This window comes from Thalassophryne amazonica, chromosome 2 (genome assembly GCF_902500255.1).
Source record: "Thalassophryne amazonica chromosome 2, fThaAma1.1, whole genome shotgun sequence".
NCBI lineage: Eukaryota > Metazoa > Chordata > Actinopteri > Batrachoidiformes > Batrachoididae > Thalassophryne > Thalassophryne amazonica.
Genome location: NC_047104.1, coordinates 114,847,005 through 114,869,704, shown reverse-complemented (window position 1 = coordinate 114,869,704; position 22,700 = coordinate 114,847,005). Strand labels below are relative to the sequence as shown.

Sequence of the window (22,700 nt, the reverse complement as noted above, 5' to 3'; positions counted from 1 at the left end):
TATATATATATTTTTTTTTTTTTTTTTTTTTTTTTTTTTTTTCAAAAACCATATGGATTTGAATCATGTGTGCTTGCATGAGCCAACCTTGAACCTTCATGCGCATGCGTGATTTTTTTCATGCCCATCAGTTGCATCATTCGCCTGTGAGCAGGCTTTGTGTGAGCACTGGTCCTCCCCTCTCGTTGGATTTTCATTGCGAGGTGGAACGATTTGAAGCTTTGCTGCATCAAATTTGTCCAGAAACTGTGAGAGACAGCCAGGTGGAAACCATTCGGAAGATTCAGATGGCTTTCGGCGACGATCCTATGGGCATCACACAGATTAAGGAGTGTTACAACCGGTTTAAAGACGGCGCACAATGGCTGAGGGCGCGCCGCGCTCCGAGCGGCCATCGACAGGCTGAAACGACCAGATCATTTCCAAAGTGAACGCTGTGTTGATCCGGGACGTCGTCTGACTACCAGAGAAATTGCAGAAGAGGTGGACATCAGCACTTTTTCGGCACATTCCACTGTTACAGGAGATTTTGTAATGAAAGACGTGCGGAAGTTGGAAGTCTCTGGACATGTTGTGACATGTCCAGCTCTTACACAATTCCTCGGATACTCACTCGACTGAAAAGCCACCGAAAGCCGTTTGAATCTTCCGAATGGTTTCCACCTGGCTGTCTCTCACAGTTTCTGGAAAAATTTGATTCAGCGCTGCTCCAATCGTTCAGACATTTTCCTCGAAATGAAAATCCAACGAGGGGGGAGGACCAGTGCTCACTCAAAGCCTGCTCACAGGCGAATGACACAACCGACAGGCGTGAAAAAACTCACGCATGCACACGAAGGTTCAAGGTTGGCTCATGCAAGCACACGTGATTCAAATCCATAAGGTTTTTGAAAATAATAAAAAGGTCTGATAATTTTTGGACAGACCTCGTATATATAAAACAATTATTGTTGTTAAACTAAAACTGAGAGTAAATCTCTACAACTTGGTATAAATTAATTAAAAATATAAAAGCCAAGATGGTGGGTTACATAAGCAATGGAATGCTTTGGATAATACCTGTAAATAATCTGTTTTATTGCCACTTTCTTCAGACAAGTCAGGGGATGGATACATGAACATTTCCAAGTCACTAAGTATGTCAAGTTGTAGGGATTTACTTTCAGTTTCCGTTTAAGGAAGATAATTTAGAACTTTTTATTATTTTAATTTATTTTTTTTTGTATTTTTTGTATTTGAAATGGCATAAACAAATCAAAAAATGTATAAAACACCACGTGTCCCAGGAGTTTTTGGATGGCACTGTATCAACAGACATTTCATTTGTTTATTTGTTCAACAATTCCAGAAATCTGTAGAATCATAAGTTCTACATTATAATTTCATAATGGTGACAAAAAGACAAATGGGAAACTGATGTACTTAAATCTGACTGACAATTTAAATAGGTCCTCCCTGATCCAACGACCATCTCACCATAAAATATAATCAAACTCCAGCCATTGCATTTTGAAACATCACAGCATGTCGTCAGATATAATGATGACTAACTGGGTCACGTGACACAGATCCAAACCACATTTCGACTATGTAGTATGGAATATTTCATCTCATATTATAAATCAGCAGTTGGTCTGTTCCATGCAGTTGTCTTATGCACTGTTCAAGGTGTGCAGAGAAATCCACCTTGAGATGGCAAAGCTGACCCGCTTCCTTGGTGTCATAATGCTTACATCCACCTAGCAGCGGACATAAAATTCTACCCAAAATAGTTACTATGAAGTTCATTTATATTGTCCATCAACCACAGACAGTCACAGAGAGACCACATTGTGATTCTGACATCGAGGTGGTGTCCAATCAGAACTAACCAATTATGGCTTACAGTAGCCCTTTTTTTTTTTAATCTTACAAAAAGAAAGATGATGTCAACCCTTTATTACTACCTTTTGATTGGACGAGTATCATTTTTTCCAACCTCCTGTTTCTCAGTATTATTTTATCAGTTTTCTGTTATTACAATGACAACATATAATAGCTTATTGATAAAACAATCACACAGAATTCTGCATACAAGGAGGTTTTAAACTGATATATTTGCTCCACTTATTTCTGGAAGAAATGTTTGAAAATTAGAACGCAAGTTACAAAACAAAATCAAGAATATACTGTAAAAAATTCCCTTGCTTTTACCGAAAAATTCTGGCAGCTGTGTTTACCAGGATAATTTTGTAAAAATTACAGAGAATATGTAAATGGTTTTACATAAAGCATGTAAATTTTATAGTGTTAAACTGTTGTAATTTTATTGACTATTTAGAAGATAAAATCTCTGTAAACGGGTCACTTTATGTTTAATTACCCTCAAAATGTAGTTTAAACAGACACATCACCTCTTTTTTTCAAACCTTTAATTATCAGTATTTTACTGTATTTGTGAAAATTCTCATCTGTAAAATCTCACTGTATTGGACAGTTTTTGGTATTATGGTTTTTCTGTGTTTGAACTACAGTAATTTATAAAATATACAATGGTATATGATTATTTTAACATATTTGTACTGTTAAATTTACACTTCAGTTTGGTTCCACATTTTACACATTATTGCTGTAAATTAAACACCACTCCATTGTTTTTCTTTCTACAATTTCTTATGTTGTGATTACACAGAATTTCACCCTTAATTTAACAGAATTTTTTTTTTTACAGTGTACAAGTGGATCATTTTCTTTCTTTTCAGCAAGATATTTAGTATATTAATGTTCCAGGTTCCAAGCGAATGCATTTGTTCCAATTTTGTCTTGCTGCAACCAAATCAAGAGTACAAGCAGATGATTCCTGTGATAATATTAGAGGATAATACATGTAAATACTTGAATGTTTGTAGACATACGTACATTGCTTTGTTTGACTCATCCACTATATCAAACATCTGTGCAAACAAAATTTGATTCTGACTTTTGACCTGTGCAGCAGGAAAATGCAAAATTATTCAGTTTCATCAAGGCAGTATTTGAACAACAAAGTGCAGAAGATGACTGATCACCATGTACAGCTCTGGTACATTACACATAGTTCAATGCATCACTTCCAGTCAACATTCGTACTCACAAACCCTCTGAGGTCTGGACTTCTTCTCCTTGGCAACGGAGGCACACAGCCTATCAGCAGCATGATGTCAGAGAAGACAGGATCATTATTGTGTTTTTATGGGCAGACAGAGCACATTTAAGGAGAAAAGCACATCTCAAACACAAGCTTCTGGACAGCATTCAGAAAATTGCTTTAAAATAATTTAATATAGATTTGAAACTATGATGCCTTTTGCTTTTAATTAGATTTCTTTGTCTTTAAAAAGATAAGACAATAATTCATATCACTGACCGCATTTATAATTCTATTATAACTGGTATGAGTCTCATCTAATCTCTTCTAAACACAATATACAATGAAAACCAGAAATCCAAAAACAATCACAATATTGCAATAACTAAAGCTATTACCTTCACAGTTCCCAAATGGTAATTATGCCACATGAAATTTGTTCTTTCAAAGTTATCTGATAGACATCGTACATACACCTCAGACATAGAGAAGTAACCTCATAAAAAGATTTCATGAAAGCTGCAGTGCGAAGGATTTAGGAGAATTTATTAGGAGAAAGTATTATTTTTGGCACATTATCAATCAATCAATCAACTTTTTTTTATATAGCGCCAAATCACAACAAACAGTTGCCCCAAGGCGCTTTATATTGTAAGGCAAGGCCATACAATAATTATGAAAAACCCCAACGGTCAAAACGACCCCCTGTGAGCAAGCACTTGGCAACAGTGGGAAGGAAAAACTCCCTCTTAACAGGAAGAAACCTCCAGCAGAACCAGGCTCAGGGAGGGGCAGTCTTCTGCTGAGACTGGTTGGGGCTGAGGGAAAGAACCAGGAAAAAGACATGCTGTGGAGGGGAGCAGAGATCGATCACTAATGATTAAATGCGGAGTGATGCATACAGAGCAAAAAGAGAAAGAAACAATGCATCATGGGAACCCCCCCACAGTCTACGTCTAAAGCAGCATAACCAAGGGATAGTCCAGGGTCACCCGATCCAGCCCTAACTATAAGCCTTAGCGAAAAGGAAAGTTTTAAGCCTAATCTTAAAAGTAGAGAGGGTATCTGTCTCCCTGATCTGAATTGGGAGCTGGTTCCACAGGAGAGGAGCCTGAAAGCTGAAGGCTCTGCCTCCCATTCTACTCTTACAAACCCTAGGAACTACAAGTAAGCCTGCAGTCTGAGAGCGAAGCGCTCTATTAGGGTGATATGGTACTACGAGGTCCCTAAGATAAGATGGGACCTGATTATTCAAAACCTTATAAGTAAGAAGAAGAATTTTAAATTCTATTCTAGAATTAACAGGAAGCCAATGAAGAGAGGCCAACACGGGTGAGATATGCTCTCTCCTGCTAGTCCCCGTCAGTACTCTAGCTGCAGCATTTTGAATTAACTGAAGGCTTTTTAGGGAACTTTTAGGACAACCTGATAATAAAGAATTACAACAGTCCAGCCTAGAGGAAATAAATGCATTAATTAGTTTTTCAGCATCACTCTGAGACAAGACCTTTCTGATTTTAGAGATATTGCGTAAATGCAAAAAGGCAGTCCTACATATTTGTTTAATATGCGCTTTGAATGACATATCCTGATCAAAAATGACTCCAAGATTTCTCACAGTATTACTAGAGGTCAGGGAAATGCCATCCAGAGTAAAGATCTGGTTAGACACCATGCTTCTAAGATTTGTGGGGCCAAGTACAATAACTTCAGTTTTATCTGAGTTTAAAAGCAGGAAATTAGAGGTCATCCATGTCTTATGTCTGTAAGACAATCCTGCAGTTTAGCTAATTGGTGTGTGTCCTCTGGCTTCATGGATAGATAAAGCTGGGTATCATCTGCGTAACAATGAAAATTTAAGCAATACCGTCTAATAATACTGCCTAAGGGAAGCATGTATAAAGTGAATAAAATTGGTCCTAGCACAGAACCTTGTGGAACTCCATAATTAACTTTAGTCTGTGAAGAAGATTCCCCATTTACATGAACAAACTGTAATCTATTAGACAAATATGATTCAAACCACCGCAGCGCAGTGCCTTTAATACCTATGACATGCTCTAATCTCTGTAATAAAATTTTATGGTCAACAGTATCAAAAGCAGCACTGAGGTCCAACAGAACAAGCACAGAGATAAGTCCACTGTCCGAAGCCATAAGAAGATCATTTGTAACCTTCACTAATGCTGTTTCTGTACTATGATGAATTCTAAAACCTGACTGAACCTCTTCAAATAGACCATTCCTCTGCAGGTGATCAGTTAGCTGTTTTACAACTACCCTCTCAAGAATCTTTGAGAGAAAAGGAAGGTTGGAGATTGGCCTATAATTAGCTAAAATAGCTGGGTCAAGTGATGGCTTTTTAAGTAATGGTTTAATTACTGCCACCTTAAAAGCCTGTGGTACATAGCCAACTAACAAAGATAAGTTGATCATATTTAAGATTGAAGCATTAAATAATGGTAGGACTTCCTTAAGCAGCCTGGCAGGAATGGGGTCTAATAAACATGTTGATGGTTTGGATGAAGTAACTAATGAAAATAACTCAGAGAGAAAGAGTCTAACTAAATACCAGCATCACTGAAAGCAGCCAAAGATAACGATACATCTTTGGGATGGTTATGAGTAATTTTTTCTCTAATAGTCAAAATTTTGTTAGCAAAGAAAGTCATGAAGTCATTACTAGTTAAAGTTAATGGAATACTCAGCTCAATAGAGCTCTGACTCTTTGTCAGCCTGGCTACAGTGCTGAAAAGAAACCTGAGGTTGTTCTTATTTTCTTCAATTAGTGATGAGTAGAAAGATGTCCTAGCTTTACGGAGGGCTTTTTATAGAGCAACAAACTCTTTTTCCAGGCTAAGTGAAGATCTTCTAAATTAGTGAGACGCCATTTCCTCTCCAACTTACGGGTTATCTGCTTTAAGCTACGAGTTTGTGAGTTATACCACGGAGTCAGACACTTCTGATTTAAAGCTCTCTTTTTCAGAGGAGCTACAGCATCCAAAGTTGTCTTCAATGAGGATGTAAAACTATTGACGAGATACTCTAACTCTCTTACAGAGTTTAGGTAGCTACTCTGCTCTGTGTTGGTATATGACAATAGAGAACATAAAGAAGGAATCATAGTGTAATGAAACTTATTCCCCACTGCTGGGTAGTCCATCAGGGTAAATGTAAATGTTATTAAAAAATGATGAGACAGAAGGGAGTTTTCAGGGAATACTGTTAAGTCTTCTATTTCCATACCATAAGTCAGAACAAGATCTAAGATATGATTAAAGTGGTGGGTGGACTCATTTACTTTTTGAGCAAAGCCAATAGAGTCTAATAATAGATTAAATGCAGTGTTGAGGCTGTCATTCTCAGCATCTGTGTGGATGTTAAAATCGCCCACTATAAGTATCTTATCTGAGCTAAGCACTAAGTCAGACAGAAGGTCTGAAAATTCACAGAGAAACTCACAGTAACGACCAGGTGGACGATAGATAATAACAAATAAAACTGGTTTTTGGGACTTCCAATTTGGATGGAAAAGACTAAGAGACAAGCTTTCAAATGAATTAAAGCTCTGTCTGGGTTTTGATTAATTAATAAGCTGGAATGGAAGATTGCTGCTAATCCTCCGCCCCGGCCCGTACTACGAGCATTCTGACAGTTAGTGTGACTCGGGGGTGTTGACTCATTTAAACTAACATATTCATCCTGCTGTAACCAGGTTTCTGTTAGGCAGAATAAATCAATACGTTGATCAATTATTATATCATTTACCAACAGGGACTTAGAAGAGAGAGACCTAATGTTTAATAGACCACATTTAACTGTTTTAGTCTGTGGTGCAGTTGAAGGTGCTATATTATTTTTTCTTTTTGAATTTTTTTGCTTAAATAGATTTTTGCTGGTTATTGGTGGTCTGGAAGCAGGCACCGTCTCTACGGGGATGGGGTAATGAGGGGATGGCAGGGGGAGAGAAGCTGCAGAAAGGTGTATAAGACCACAGCTCTGCCTCCTGGTCCCAACGCTAGACAGTCACAGTTTGGAGGATCCAAGAAAATTGGCCAGATTTCTAGAATGTTGTCCACACATTACTAATGTGTGGACAACATCGACATCCAAATGCTTGTAAAAGTGATTAAAGCCACAGTGTGTAGGATATAGGTGTGTTTACTGGCAGACATGGAACATAGAATTCAAAACTTACCTACATAATACATCTACCTGGGGGTTGAGCTGGAGTCTGTGGTGGAGGTGTCAGAGAGGAGGATGCTGAGGAAGCTGCTCAGCATCCTGGACAACACCTCTGACCCCCTGCATGCCACACTGATGTCCTGTCAGTCACCTTCAGTTGTAGAATGAGAGCACTGATGTGCACAACTGAATGCAACAGGAGGGCTTTCCTACCCAGCCCAGTCTCACTTTTTTTTGTGCTTCCATCACGAAATGAGTCCAATTTTCGTGATTTTTTTTTTTAACTCACTGTTACTAACCCTACTCCTTCCCCCAACCCTAACCATAACCACCCTGAGCGCTCCCCCTGCTTCACTTTTAATTTTATGCAGCCATCAGGGAATGAATTAGAATGAATTTGTGCTGCCGTGATGAAAATGAGGCGCTTTTCGTCTCAATATCATGAACCAATAGATTAATGTATATTTTGTGCTGCTGAATCACGACTTGCCGTGAGACCAGTATAATTCTGCCCTCCCCTGCAGGATGAATATATAAAGAACAGTTATTCAGAGTTATGTGGTATATTGTCAAACATATTGTACATCTTCCAGTCATTTCGCATAAATTTATTGTATTTATTGTAAAAAAAATATAGAAAATATTTGATTGATTGATTTCTATTTAATACTAACACTTTCTGTAATTGTGCATTTAACTAACCATTGTTTACTGTTTCTGTACTCTAACAAAATAATTTCCTTTGAAATAAATACAGTTGATCTTTATATTTACATGGCAGCAGGTGCCCAAGGCCGTCATGTTGAACCACCGTGTTGATATAGAAATTAAAATGGTACATGCTTATTCTGTCAGTTGCAACATGGTTGGAAAACTGAAAAAAAAAGAAATTAGTGGATAGCTCCCCTATACACCATTTACTAGTTGCTAGTGCAGGGTAAGAAGAGAGAACTGTCATTTTTGAAAAGGAGGATAACAAATATTGCTAAAACAAAAGGAGGCAAGCCAGTATGAATCTCTGTCACAAAAGAAGCATAAATGTAAAGTGAAACGAAATTAGAATCGAGAATGGCATAATACAATCTGCAACCTCACCACTAGATGGCACTAAATCCTACACACTGTGGATTTAAGCATTTATTTGTACAAATGTAATTTCTTCTGTTTTTAAATTTTTCCATGTAAAAGTGCACAAATCGAGAGTCACGTGTAACACTGCACTTTTTTGAATAAAGGATGTGCAGAAAAACCTGAATAAAGATGAATGCAGTAGTTTACAGAAAGGAAAAATGGCTCAATGTGATGAATCATTTCACTGTGACTCAAGCTTCTGTGTCACATTGAAAATGTCACACAACTCTGCCAGTAAATGAGTTTCTTTGTAAGTAAAATAAGAGCACATTATAAGTTGTATTGTGGCAAATTGGCTCGGTGCTGAGAGAGTGCATATCCATTCATCCGTCCATCCTCTTCACTTTATTTCATCAGCAGTCAGTTGAGCACACAAGCAAAATGTGTCATGTGTACACTTTAGGGGAACTGTTCCATAATGCACTTCTTCATGATAGTCATTTTACACGTACGGTGCATCCAGAAAGTATTCACAGCGCTTCAGTTTTATCACATTTTGTTATGTTACAGCCTGATTCCAAATTGGATTAATTTTTTTTTTTTGTTTCTTCAAAATTCTATACACAATACCCCAGAATGACCTTGTGAAAAATGTTTTTTGAGATTTTTTTGCAAATAATAAAAAAAAAAAATAACCTAAGAAATCACATGTACATCACAGCCTTTGCGATGAATCTCAAAATTCAGCTCAGGTGCATCTTCTTTTCACTGATCATCCTTGGGCTTGAGACCAGAAGATCCTTGCTTCAAATCCCAGCCTGACTGGAAAATCACTAAGGGCCCTTGGGCAAGGTTTTTAATTTCAATTTATTTTCATTTATATAGCGCCAAATCACAACAGAGTTGCCTCAAAGAGCTTCACACAGGTAAGGACTAACCTTACCAACCCCCAGAGCAACAGTGGTAAGGAAAAACTCCCTCTGAGGAAGAAACCTCAAGCAGACCAGTTAAAGGGGTGACCCTCTACTTGGGTCATGTTACAAACATAAATTACAGATACAATTCATGGACGAACATACAAGAATTGCTGTTGGTGCACAGGACAGGAGGATCGCCAACACCAATACAACTTGCATCTCTGGATAGAGCTGCAACTTAAACAGAGAAAAAACAAAATCAGGCATCAGAAAGACAAAAAATACTGTATAATTTGCCAGCATTAAACAACAAGAAAAACAGAGAAATACTAAGGTGATCGCCGGCCACTAGCCCTAAACTTCACTAAAAGACCCAGAATTTAGGTAAAGTTGAGGCCACAGCCCACTCCAATTACTAATAAATGATTTAAAAGAGTAAAAAGCGTAAAACAAAACTGTACCAGTATGCTAGCCATATGAAAGGGAAAATAAGTGCGTCTTATGCCTGGACTTGAAAATCTCCACAGAATCTGTTTTATTGACGCAGGGAGATCATGAATAATTTTATAGGTTAGTAGCAGAACCTTAAAATCTGATCTCACTGGTACAGGAAGCCAGTGAAGGGATGTCAAAATGGATGTAATGTGGTCGAACTTTCTGCTTCGTGTCAAAAGTCTGGCTGCAGCATTTTTAACCAATTGGAGACCCCTAATGCTAGACTGCGGTAAACCAGAAAATAGAACATTGCAGTAGTCCAATCTAGAAGAGATAAATGCATGGATCAGGGTCTCAGCATCAGCCATAGACAGGATGGGACAAATCTTCGCTATATTTCGCAGGTGAAAGAAAGCAGTCCTTGTAATATTTCTAATGTGGAGGCCAAAGGACAACGAAGGATCAAAAATGACCCCAAGGTTCCTCACTTTGTCAGTGTGATGTATGACACATGAGCCGAGGCTGAGCGTTAACTGGCCAAATTGATGCCGATGTCTCACAGGACCAAGGACCATCATTTCAGTCTTATCAGAGTTTAAAAGTATGATGTTTCTAGACATCCAACTTCTCACTGCTGCAAGGCAATCTTGCAACAGTGAGAAGTTGGAGTTAGTTTTAATCCCCTAGTTGCTCCTGGTGTATACGTGTTTTTACGTCAGACATGCTTGAACCCTCGTGCGCATGCGTGAGTTTTTCCACGCCTGTCGGTGACGTCATTCGCCTGTGAGCACGCCTTGGGAAGGAGTGGTCCCGCCCCCTCGTCGGATTTTCATTGTCTGGAAATGGCGGAATGAAAAGGACTTTTTTTCCATCAGAATTTTTTCAGAAACTGTTAGAGACTGGCACCTGGAAACCATTTAAAAAATTTATCTGGCTTTTGGTGAAAATTTTACGGGCTTCACAGAGAATAAGGTCTGTTACTACAGCTTTAAGGACGCTCGGCGCACCGCGCTCCGAGCTTCAACGACGCGGCACAAGCCACCAGACCATTTCTAAACGGATGGCTCTGTGGATACGAGACCGTCGTGTGCTCTGGCAGATTTCACTTTTAACAAGAGATTTTGTCATGGAAAGCCACGCGGAGGCTTCGCGCGTAAAACCGATTCGCTTTGGAAGCGAGACAAAGGAACACCTCCGTTTCGGCATGTCAGAGGACAAGTTTGGACATGTCTATCTCGGCTTTCAATGCTTACCAGTCCAGTAAGTATCAGTGAAATTGTGGAGAGCTGGGCATGTCCCAACTTGTCCTTTATCACTCCGAAACGGAGGTGTTCCTTTGTCTCGCTTCATCAGCGAATCGGTAGTGACACGCGAAGCCTCCGCGCTGCTTTCCATGACAAAATCGCTTGTTAAAAGTGAAATCTGCCGGAAAATGGCTGATGTCCAGCTCTTGTGATAACCAAATCAAATCAAATCAATTTTATTTATATAGCGCCAAATCACAACAAACAGTTGCCCCAAGGCGCTTTATATTGTAAGGCAAAGCCATACAATAATTACGGAAAAACCCCAACGGTCAAAATGACCCCCTGTGAGCAAGCACTTGGCAACAGTGGGAAGGAAAAACTCCCTTTTAACAGCAAGAAACCTCCAGCAGAACCAGGCTCAGGGAGGGGCAGTCTTCTGCTGGGACTGGTTGGGGCTGAGGGAGAGAACCGGGAAAAAGACATGCTGTGGAGGGGAGCAGAGATCAATCACTAATGATTAAATGCAGAGTGGTGCATACAGAGCAAAAAGAGAAAGAAACACTCAATGCATTATGGGAACCCCCCAGCAGTCTACGTCTATAGCAGCATAACTAAGGATGGTTCAGGGTCACCTGATCCAGCCCTAACTATAAGCTTTAGCAAAAAGGAAAGTTTTAAGCCTAATCTTAAAAGTAGAGAGGGTGTCTGTCTCCCTGATCCGAATTGGGAGCTGGTTCCACAGGAGAGGAGCCTGAAAGCTGAAGGCTCTGCCTCCCATTCTACTCTTACAAACCCTAGGAACTACAAGTAAGCGTGCAGTTTGAGAGCGAAGCGCTCTAATGGGGTGATATGGTACTATGAGGTCCCTAAGATAAGAAGGGACCTGACTATTCAAAACCTTATAAGTAAGAAGAAGAATTTTAAATTCTATTCTAGAATTAACAGGAAGCCAATGAAGAGAGGCCAATATAGGTGAGATATGCTCTCTCCTTCTAGTCCCCATCAGTACTCTAGCTGCAGCATTTTGAATTAACTGAAGGCTTTTCAGGGAACTTTTAGGACAACCTGATAATAATGAATTATAATAGTCCAGCCTAGAGGAAATAAATGCATGAATTAGTTTTTCAGCATCACTCTGAGACAAGACCTTTCTAATTTTAGAGATATTGCGTAAATGCAAAAAGCAGTCTTACATATTTGTTTAATATGCGCTTTGAATGACATATCCTGATCAAAAATGACTCCAAGATTTCTCACAGTATTACTAGAGGTCAGGGTAATGCCATCCAGAGTAAGGATCTGGTTAGACACCATGTTTCTAAGATTTGTGGGGCCAAGTACAATAACTTCAGTTTTATCTGAGTTTAAAAGCAGGAAATTAGAGGTCATCCATGTCCTTATGTCTGTAAGACAATCCTGCAGTTTAGCTAATTGGTGTGTGTCCTCTGGCTTCATGGATAGATAAAGCTGGGTATCATCTGCGTAACAATGAAAATTTAAGCAATGCCGTCTAATAATACTGCCTAAGGGAAGCATGTATAAAGTGAATAAAATTGGTCCTAGCACGGAACCTTGTGGAACTCCATAATTAACCTTAGTCTGTGAAGAAGATTCCCCATTTACATGAACAAATTGTAATCTATTAGATAAATATGATTCAAACCACCGCAGCACAGTGCCTTTAATACCTATGGCATGTTCTAATCTCTGTAATAAAATTTTATGGTCAACAGTATCAAAAGCAGCACTGAGGTCCTACAGAACAAGCACAGAGATGAGTCCACTGTCTGAGGCCATAAGAAGATCATTTGTAACCTTCACTAATGCTGTTTCTGTACTATGATGAATTCTAAAACCTGACTGAAACTCTTCAAATAGACCATTCATCTGCAGATGATCAGTTAGCTGTTTAACAACTACCATTTCAAGAATTTTTGAGAGAAAAGGAAGGTTGGAGATTGGCCTATAATTAGCTAAGATAGCTGGGTCAAGTGATGGCTTTTTAAATAATGGTTTAATTACTGCCACCTTAAAAGCCTGTGGTACATAGCTAACTAATAAAGATAGATTGATCATATTTAAGATCGAAGCATTAATGGTAGGGCTTCCTTGAGCAGCCTGGTAGGAATGGGGTCTAATAGACATGTTGATGGTTTGGATGAAGTAACTAATGAAAATAACTCAGACAGAACAATCTGAGAGAAAGATTCTAACCAAATACCGGCATCACTGAAAGCAGCCAAAGATAACGATACGTCTTTGGGATGGTTATGAGTAATTTTTTCTCTAATAGTTAAAATTTTATTAGCAAAGAAAGTCATGAAGTCATTACTAGTTAAAGTTAAAGGAATACTCGGCTCAATAGAGCTCTGACTCTTTGTCAGCCTGGCTACAGTGCTGAAAAGAAACCTGGGGTTGTTCTTATTTTCTTCAATTAGTGATGAGTAGTAAGATGTCCTAGCTTTCCTAATCCTCCGCCTCGGCCCGTGCTACGAGCGTTCTGGCAGTTAGTGTGACTCGGGGGTGTTGACTCATTTAAACTAACATAATCATCCTGCTGTAACCAGGTTTCTGTAAGGCAGAATAAATCAATATGTTGATCAATTATTATATCATTTACTAACAGGGACTTAGAAGAGAGAGACCTAATGTTTAATAAACCACATTTAACTGTTTTAGTCTGTGGTGCAGTTGAAGGTGCTATATTATTATTTGTTTTTGAATTTTTATGCTTAAATAGATTTTTACTGGTTGTTGGTGGTCTGGGAGCAGGCACCGTCTCTACGGGGATGGGGTAATGAGGGGATGGCAGGGGGAGAGAAGCTGCAGAGAGGTGTGTAAGACTACAACTCTGCTTCCTGGTCCCAACCCTGGATAGTCACGGTTTGGAGGATTTAAGAAAATTGGCCAGATTTCTAGAAATGAGAGCTGCTCCATCCAAAGTGGGATGGATGCCGTCTCTCCTAACAAGACCAGGTTTTCCCCAGAAGCTTTGCCAATTATCTATGAAGCCCACCTCATTTTTTGGACACCACTCAGACAGCCAGCAATTCAAGGAGAACATGCGGCTAAACATGTCACTCCCGGTCCGATTGGGGAGGGGCCCAGAGAAAACTACAGAGTCCGACATTGTTTTTGCAAAGTTACACACCGATTCAATGTTAATTTTAGTGACCTCCAATTGGCGTAACCGGGTGTCATTACTGCCAATGTGAATTACAATCTCACCAAATTTACGCTTAGCCTTAGCCAGCAGTTTCAAATTTCCTTCAATGTCGCCTGCTCTGGCCCCCGGAAGACAATTGACTATGGTTGCTGGTGTCGCTAACTTCACATTTCTCAAAACAGAGTCGCCAATAACCAGAGTTTGTTCCTCGGCGGGTGTGTCGCCGAGTGGGGAAAAACGGTTAGAAATTTGAACGGGTTGGTGGTGTACACGGGGCTTCTGTTTAGGGCTATGCTTCCTCCTCACAGTCACCCAGTCGGCCTGCTTTCCCGGCTGCTCGGGATCTGCCAGAGGGAAACTAACGGCGGCTAAGCTACCTTGGTCCGCACCAACTACAGGGGCCTGGCTAGCTGTAGAATTTTCCACGGTGTGGAGCCGAGTCTCCAATTCGCCCAGCCTGGCCTCCAAAGCTACGAATAAGCTACACTTATTACAAGTACCATTACTGCTAAAGGAGGCCGATGAATAACTAAACATTTCACACCCAGAGCAGAAAAGTGCGTGAGAGACAGGAGAAGCCGCCATGCTAAACCGGCTAAGAGCTAGTAGCTGCGCTAAGCTAGCAGATTCCTAAAAACACGCAAAGTGAATAACGTGTAAATAATTTAGAGGTGATTCAGCAGAGGGAGTGCTTTAGTTAAGGCACGTGAAGATAACACTGTGAAACAAATCGTTATCTAGGTAACTAGATCAGTCTAACTGCGCAGATTAAACAGCTAACAGATACAGCAAAACACCGCTGTGCTCCGGAACAGGAAGTGATACAATACCGCAGTGAGAGCCAACCACCAGTAGAGGCAAGCAGAGAAAGAGCACACAACGGTCTCGTATCCACAGAGCCATCCGTTTAGAAATGGTCCGGTGGCTTGTGCCCCGTCATCGCAGCTCGGAGCGCGACGCGCCGAGCATCCTTAAAGGGGTCCTTAAAGCTGTACTAACAGACCTTATTCTCTGTGAAGGACCGTTACTTTATTGACAGACCTCGTATGGCAGCACCCTCAACATCAGGGTGAATGTGAGGCATTATTTGTAAAGTGCTTTGAGCTTCTGATGCAGATGGAAAAGTGCTATATAAATGCAGTCCATTTACCATTTCCAGAGCGCCCTTGGGCTGAGTCTCAATTCTACCCCTTGGCCCTTCCCCTTACCCCTTCCCCTCCGTTTTGCGCGGGCACTAGAGACAGAGGGGTGTCTCAATTCTCTTTTTGGAGCGAGGCGGAGGGCTTCAAACCCCTCCGTTTGGAGTGATTCTGGATGCACACTCTGTTTGGAGGGGTAGGAGGAGCTTACCGCTCTCTCCGAAAAAACAAACATGGTGCCGAAAGAGCCGTACAAATGAAGCGGCTTTCATTACAAATTACACTGTTTAGAAAGTTATAACTTGCCAAAAAAACTTTAAAGGCAGTTGTCTATGACAGCAACGTGTATGCTTCTGGATGCATGCTGCGTATATTGTCATTCTGAAGAATATCGTAACGTCGCTCATGCATTGAGGCGTTATAATGCACATACACACGAACGCTACGATAAGACACTTTTTTATCTCACAACGGAGAAAATCATGATAAAGGATCATCACGTTAATTTGTATGTTCATAAATCTTTGCATAATATCAACCCCTGCTGTTGGATTTCAAGGTCTGTAACATGTGTGTATTTAGTAAACAAACAGCCCTGAACACACTCGACTCCTAATAAGCTTTCAGGCAGAAAATGAGGAGAAGTTTCATCAATGGGAATAAGTTGGAAAATATATACAGACGCACATGTATATGTGTAACACATAACCTGACGTCCTAATAGACTGCTATTATTTGTCAAGGAAATTTCTAAAGGAAATAGGGCTGGATGCAAAAAATGGGAGAATTTGAAAAAGAAATATTAACAGAACTAGATGTAGCCCAAAACATACATACAGGTGCTGGTCATATAATTAGAATATCATGAAAAAGTTGATTTATTTCAATAATTCCATTCAAAAAGTGAAACTTGTATAATGTATACATTCATTGCACACAGACTGATATATTTCGTGTTTATTTATTTTAAATAAATAAACAGTTTTCCTGTTTTATCATTAGTATTTTATAATTGTGTGTCTTTTTTATTATTTTTATTATTTTACTTCTTTTACTTATTTATGTTTTAAAAATTGTTATTGTGTTTTAATCTTATTTCATTTTATTCTGCTTTTAAATGATGTTTGTGAAGCACCTTGAGGCGATTAGTCATGATTTGGCGCTATATAAGTTAATAAATTATTATCATAAATTATTTTAATTACTAATTCATTAATTACTAATCAATCAATTAAGGATTAATCAAAGAATATTAATTATTATTATTGATTAATTACTAGTATCATTAACATTAATAAATTACAAATCAATTAATTATTAATAATATTAATTATTATTATTATCATTATAAATTACAAATTAATTAAATTAATTAACATGTCATGTTAATTAATTTAATTAATTGCAATTTAATTGATTGCAATGCGTCAAAGAAATCTGCGACTTCTTCTATTTCTTTGCATTTATGCAGAAAGGCGAGAAAATAAAAAGAGCAAACAGGCTACTGCAACAAGTTGCATTTCGGTTGCCATGTTAACAAAAAGTGAAGACGGCAGTTTGACACCGGCAGTTTTTTTTTCTCCTAAGGCGGAGGGGTGTCTCAAATCATAGGGCTAGAGGCATACCCCTTCACCTTACCCCTTGTTTTAAAGGGGTAGGGGTAGGGCCAAGGGGAAGGGGAAGGGGTACAAAAGAAATTTCAGACTGGGGCAGCCATTAATCTTTCAGCAGGACCATGACCCTAAGCACACAGTCAAGATGTCAAAAGACTGGTTTCAGGACAACTCTCTGAATGTTCTTGAGTGGCCCAGCTAGAGCCCAGACCTGAATTCGATTGAACATCTCTGGAGAGATCTGAAAATGGCTGTGCACCGACGCTCCACATCAAACCTGATGGAGCTTGAGAGGTGCTGCAAAGAAGAATGGACAAAAAACCAAAGATAGGTGCACCAAGCTTGTGGCATCATATTCAAGACTTGAAGCTGTAATTGTTGCCAAAGGTGCTTCAACAAAGTATTGAGTAAAGGGTGTGAATACTTACATCATGTGATTTCTTTATTTATTTATTTTTTAATGAATTTGCATGTTGAATATTTTGAGGGGAAAAAGGAATTTCTTAGATTTTTTATTTTAAATAAAGTTGCAAAAAAACCCTTTTTCATGTTGTCATTATGGGGTCTTGTGAGTAGAATTTTGAAGGCAAAATGAATTTACTCCATTTTAAAATAAGGCTGTAACATGACAAAATGTGGAAAAAGTGAACTGCTGTGAATACTTTCTGGAGGCACCGTAGCAAATAATTCTGACCTTGAATTCAGAAATTCTTCAATATTCTGTAAATACTGAAGTACATTAGCATTTCAATTGAGGTATTTATTTTAAATCTTATATATTTGTATTTGCAAAGGTTTTGGACTTTGAGCGTGAGAGTGAGTACATCCTTGTTTTAAGCGCTCAGAATCCAATAGCACTAGTTCGTGGACGCTATGGACCTGCATCTACTGCAACAGTCTCCATCTATGTTGATGACGTGAATGAAGGTCCAGTTCTGTCCCAGAATCATTATGAAGTGACGGTCAGAGAAGGCGAGGAACCAGGGCGGGTTATCGCCACTATTCGAGGATATGACCCTGATTCTCACCCAATCAGGTCAGGGGAAACAACAACCACACACACACACACACACACACACACACACACACACACACACACACACACACACACACACACACACACACACACACACACACACACAGAGAGATACTTGCACAGTGACCCCAAAGCACCAACAGATATTATTCATTGTTTTTTAAATTAAACTAACAGCATTTGTACAATGTTTGAACAGTACACAAGTTGCATGTGATTGGATGAAAACCCAATCACATGCTACTTATTCAAACAATGGTACATGAGTAATGGTAATCCAGAGTTCATGGAGTTCATGTGTGGAATGATTCTAACATTTGCAAGAATGCACACCTGTGCACCGAGCATCCCCCAATGATAATTTGTACCAGTGCATTTATCTGGCTTAGTGTTGGATATAATAGTGTTGGTCTAATAAATTCCTGTTTCTAAATTAATACTCACCACTACTCTTAGGGAAGAACACAAACCCAAAGTCACTGTAGTTTCTTCTGTTGTCATTTGTAACAACATTTCTCCATTGTGTTTAGTCTTTGATGTACTGAAATAGTAATGATGACATCATGACTTTCATGTGATCAGTAATTCAGTTATTACATTAGCCAAAACTTATGGTCAAAACTTATAACAGGAAGTTTCGCGAATGAGGCTGAAACCGACTAAAAAAGGCCAAATTGGCGAACCTTGAAAAATTCCAGCCACTGGAATTTGATGGTCAGGCACCCGTGCATGGATGCTGTACGATCCAGCGGCGATGGTTTCGTGCACGCTTGTGTGCACGCAAACGAACACAGTGCGACAACGTGAGAGGTGTGATACCACATCGCGCTCACACAGGAATGGAAGCAATTAAATGTTGCACAAATGTACATAAATCAAAGAAAATGTGTAAGGGCCAAATAATGAGAGAGCACATAACATTATAAGAACAATGAATGTACTGTTTAAATACAAAGACAATCATGTTACTGGTCATGATGTGTAATTGATGCTTGATGACTTGATGGTCTGTGTTTGAAATGACTAAACAAATGGATTTTGTTTTGTCTGTTAAAATATTTAATGCCTGTTATAAAGAGCAGACAATGCAAGAATGATCGTCCTTCTGTTCCTTTATGTTCATGAACATGCCATGGACATAAACAAGGAATTAATGAACTGACATGAATGAATTGATCAGCCAGCCAGCCACACATCCAGCTGTCCCGGGGCACCGAAGGACACTGCGTCATGTGGACTATAACTCACGTGGTGGACGTGACATTTGCCTCACCAGCTGGCCGTTAATATGATCAGACAGATATTTTCATCTGACGGTGGCTGACGGTGTCTGCTATGTGCACTGAAGCACAGCTGAATGCGTTCCAAAGGTGATATGTGTTTTTATTTTTCCCCATGTCATCATCATTTGCAGACATGTGTGCACCACCGTGCCTTGTACATGGGTGATTACAGCACATGTGACAATATGTGTTCCCCAGCTTTGCCTTGCGCTGATGCGGGGGCTGCGATGTTGAGTGGTGCAAGTTGCAGGAATGCTGTCACTGGCCGTGGGCTGTGGTCAGCTCCCTTCCTCCTTGATGTTGAATGACATCCACTCCATGACGTAATTACATGTCAACCATGGTCCCCTGACAAATGCATAACTGTAGTGGGTGTGAGCACATGTGATCATGTCAATACAGACATCACATCACCGTTGAGTGACATGGCCACCTGTCCGGAGCAGCAAAGCGGTCACATGAATGTACTCACGGCTCCAGGATGTAGGGCAAATGAGCTGCCCACACTGTCTGACAGTCAGGCTGTCACTCAGGCTGTCACATGACAGACTGACCCAGTGTGATGCGATGTTGCGATTGTGTGTCACGTGATGCACAGCGGGCCAGTGAGCTATTTTTATTTTTCACCATGTCATGAGAGCCTGCACATGTGCATCACAAGGACGTCTTGAGAGGTGATGTTCTTCATGGCACAATATGTGTTCTTCAGCTGTGAGTAGCAATGACACAGTGGTCAGCTGCGACATAATGATTGCCTTGGTGAATGCATGTGTGATCATCTGATGGCTTCGGTGCATCCATATATGGTGGCATTTTCTGATTGCCTCGGTGGGCACACCTGGGCCATGATCATCAGCAATCACGTGGCATGTGATGTGGCTGTCTGGTCGGATGGCGTGCTTGTGCTGTGACACGCAACTAGGTTTTTATTTTTATCCCTGTTGTGGTAGTGTGGGCACGCTGCTGGCTCATGATTCCACCTCCAGCGGAACATGCTGGATATGCCATGATAGGTGTTCCACAGCTGTCAGCTGTTCCATCATGGATGTGACAGCCGTCCAGATGTACGTGCTACACTAGACAGTGATCGCAATGCACTTCAGCCACCGTTGTAGCTTTTGCCACATCAGCTGCACCTTGACAATGTTGGATTGTGGTGTGGGGTGGGGGAGACACACTCGCATGCTATTCTGTTGCGTCGGGAGGGGGGACAAGACACACTCACATGCCATTCTTGTTGCTGGGGGGAGGCAACACACTCGTACACCATTTGTGTTGCTTGAGGGCGGACACAACACGCTGATTGCCCTTTGAAGTTCCATCACCTTGGCTGCAGCTCGAAAGTGGTATCCTGCGCTCTAGTTTCATGCTGGCCATACGAATGGCCCCACATTTGCTAAATGCCCTGCGAGTGGTATTGAATGTTCATGGGTGGTACCTGGACTCCGACCGAGAGTGAGTCGAATGGGTACTCCCCTGCCATTTGCCGTCATTCGGCCGCTGGTGTGATGGCTGGCGCAAGCATGCCATTCAGCCAGGGTTCAATGTGGCTGATGATTTTGTGCAGCCCCTCAGCTGCAGCCCGATTTCGCCGACCTGTGTTCAGCATGCCGTGCAAATGTTGCGAGATGGCAGTGCAACCTCATCTTGCCCGCCGTTCAAATGGGTTTCCGGCGTGAGCTACACATGACTGTAGAGTGCATGTGCTGTGGCCAAATGGTTGTGGCGACTGCTGTATGAGGCGTTCAAGGCTGCTTCGACTTTTCATGAGTGGCATTTGGATCCTCCTTCATGCGCCATTCAACCTCAGTTGTGTTCTGTGTGAAAGGGCCATTAGACACTGCGGTGACACTTCTGTTTAACTGGTGGAATAATGAACCAAATGAAGTTGTGTGTATTCCTTTGTGGTCTGTATATTTCAGGGACCCATAAGTCCTTGACCACATGTCATAGTTCCAGTCTCAGCCTGCATTCACTTAGCTCTGAGCTAATGCATGAAAAACCATGTTTCTCTAAAATTCTGCTCAATCAACTGTAAATTGTTGCAAAACAGAACAACAATGTTTATAGGTAATTGTAAGACAATCAATATTACTTCTTCCCCTTTACATAATTAGTAATTTACTATATGGATCACAGAAAACGTGTTAGCTAGCTAGCTTAGCACAGTCACTACAATGGCTTTACCTTCGGCCCTGCCTAGCATTTAAACTTAAAATGAGTCTTACAAGATATTTTTTATACCATAGCATACTTTGTTATATTTTGTTCATTGGGTAGCAGTCTGACACTACCTATTTACTGACTTTATTGATTGCTAACACTATCTTGCTTGTAAAATTAGTGCATAAAAGAAAATAATTTGATAGCATGGAACACTAATGTGACACACACCACACAGTGAACCCCTGATGTCATCTTCACATCCCTGCAAAGAATTATACCACAAAAATATTTAACTTCACAAATTTCATCCTCACATTGTCTCTCTCTGATCTTTTCTTTTTGCACTTTTTTCAGATATTCTCTCCAGGGTGACACCAAGAAATACTTTTCAATCGGGAAATACTCAGGTGAACTGAAGACTGTGCAAGCCTTAGACAGAGAGGAGAATAGTACCTACACCATGGAGGTCATTGCAGTGGATGGACGTAAGACTGCTTCCAATCTCTTTCATTTATTACAAAACTGTTAAATACTAGCTCTGTGTCCATGACAAGTATGGATACTGTTTAGTTAATGCAAACATCTGACACAAAACAAGAGTACAAAAGAATTGTTACTGTAAAAAAACATAAAAAAAACCCAGAATTTAATCAAAACGCTGAAGTAAAAAAAATTGCCTTCTTGTGAGAGGTATAATTAAGATCTTTTTCAGTCTGATTCAATCAAGTGATGCCTAACCTATTCAGTAAAATACTTGTTCATTTCTTCAATAGTTATGAGTAAATTTTACTACTAACAAACACAACAAGGACAAAAAAAAAACCTTGATATTTGAGACAGGGATCATTACTCTGTGTAAGGTACCATAATACAGAAGTTAATATTTTTTCTCAGATTTCTCCCATATTTACTTTGGAAAACATTTTCAATGTCAAAGTCCTATTAGAAGTGGGTTTTCATAAGCTAAAATACAATACAAAATAGCTCAAAGGGGCTTTTCAATGTTAAGAAGAATCAAATATCTGCTAAATCCGCAATATAGATCAGATGCAGATCAAACTTTGTCTGTTTATTGAGAGTGTCAGTTTGCACCTCATTGTCACAAAGTGATTGAAGCACTTTTGACTGAGCTATAATGCAAAATGTACATCAAATGGGCTTTTCAATATTAAATTCAAATGTCCACAAAATCCACAATCCAGATCAGATCCAGATCAAACTTTGTCAGGCAATAGTGAGTGTCAGTCTGTACCTCACTTTCAAATATGAGAGTGATTGGTGAACGTTTAATTAAGATATAATGTAAAATATACATTAAATGGGGTTTTCAAAGTTA

General features: G+C 39.9%; 1 protein-coding gene across 1 annotated transcript in view; it reads left to right on the top strand.

The window, feature by feature from the left end:
- The window catches only part of cdh16 (cadherin 16, KSP-cadherin), a 163,059-nt gene that overhangs the window by 123,288 nt on the left and 17,071 nt on the right, over positions 1 to 22,700 (top strand). Inside the window, exons 13-14 of the mRNA XM_034192397.1 lie at positions 17,674 to 17,915; positions 21,719 to 21,849. Coding sequence (XP_034048288.1) covers positions 17,674 to 17,915; positions 21,719 to 21,849 — 373 coding nt within the window. The remainder of the gene's footprint in view (positions 1 to 17,673; positions 17,916 to 21,718; positions 21,850 to 22,700) is intronic.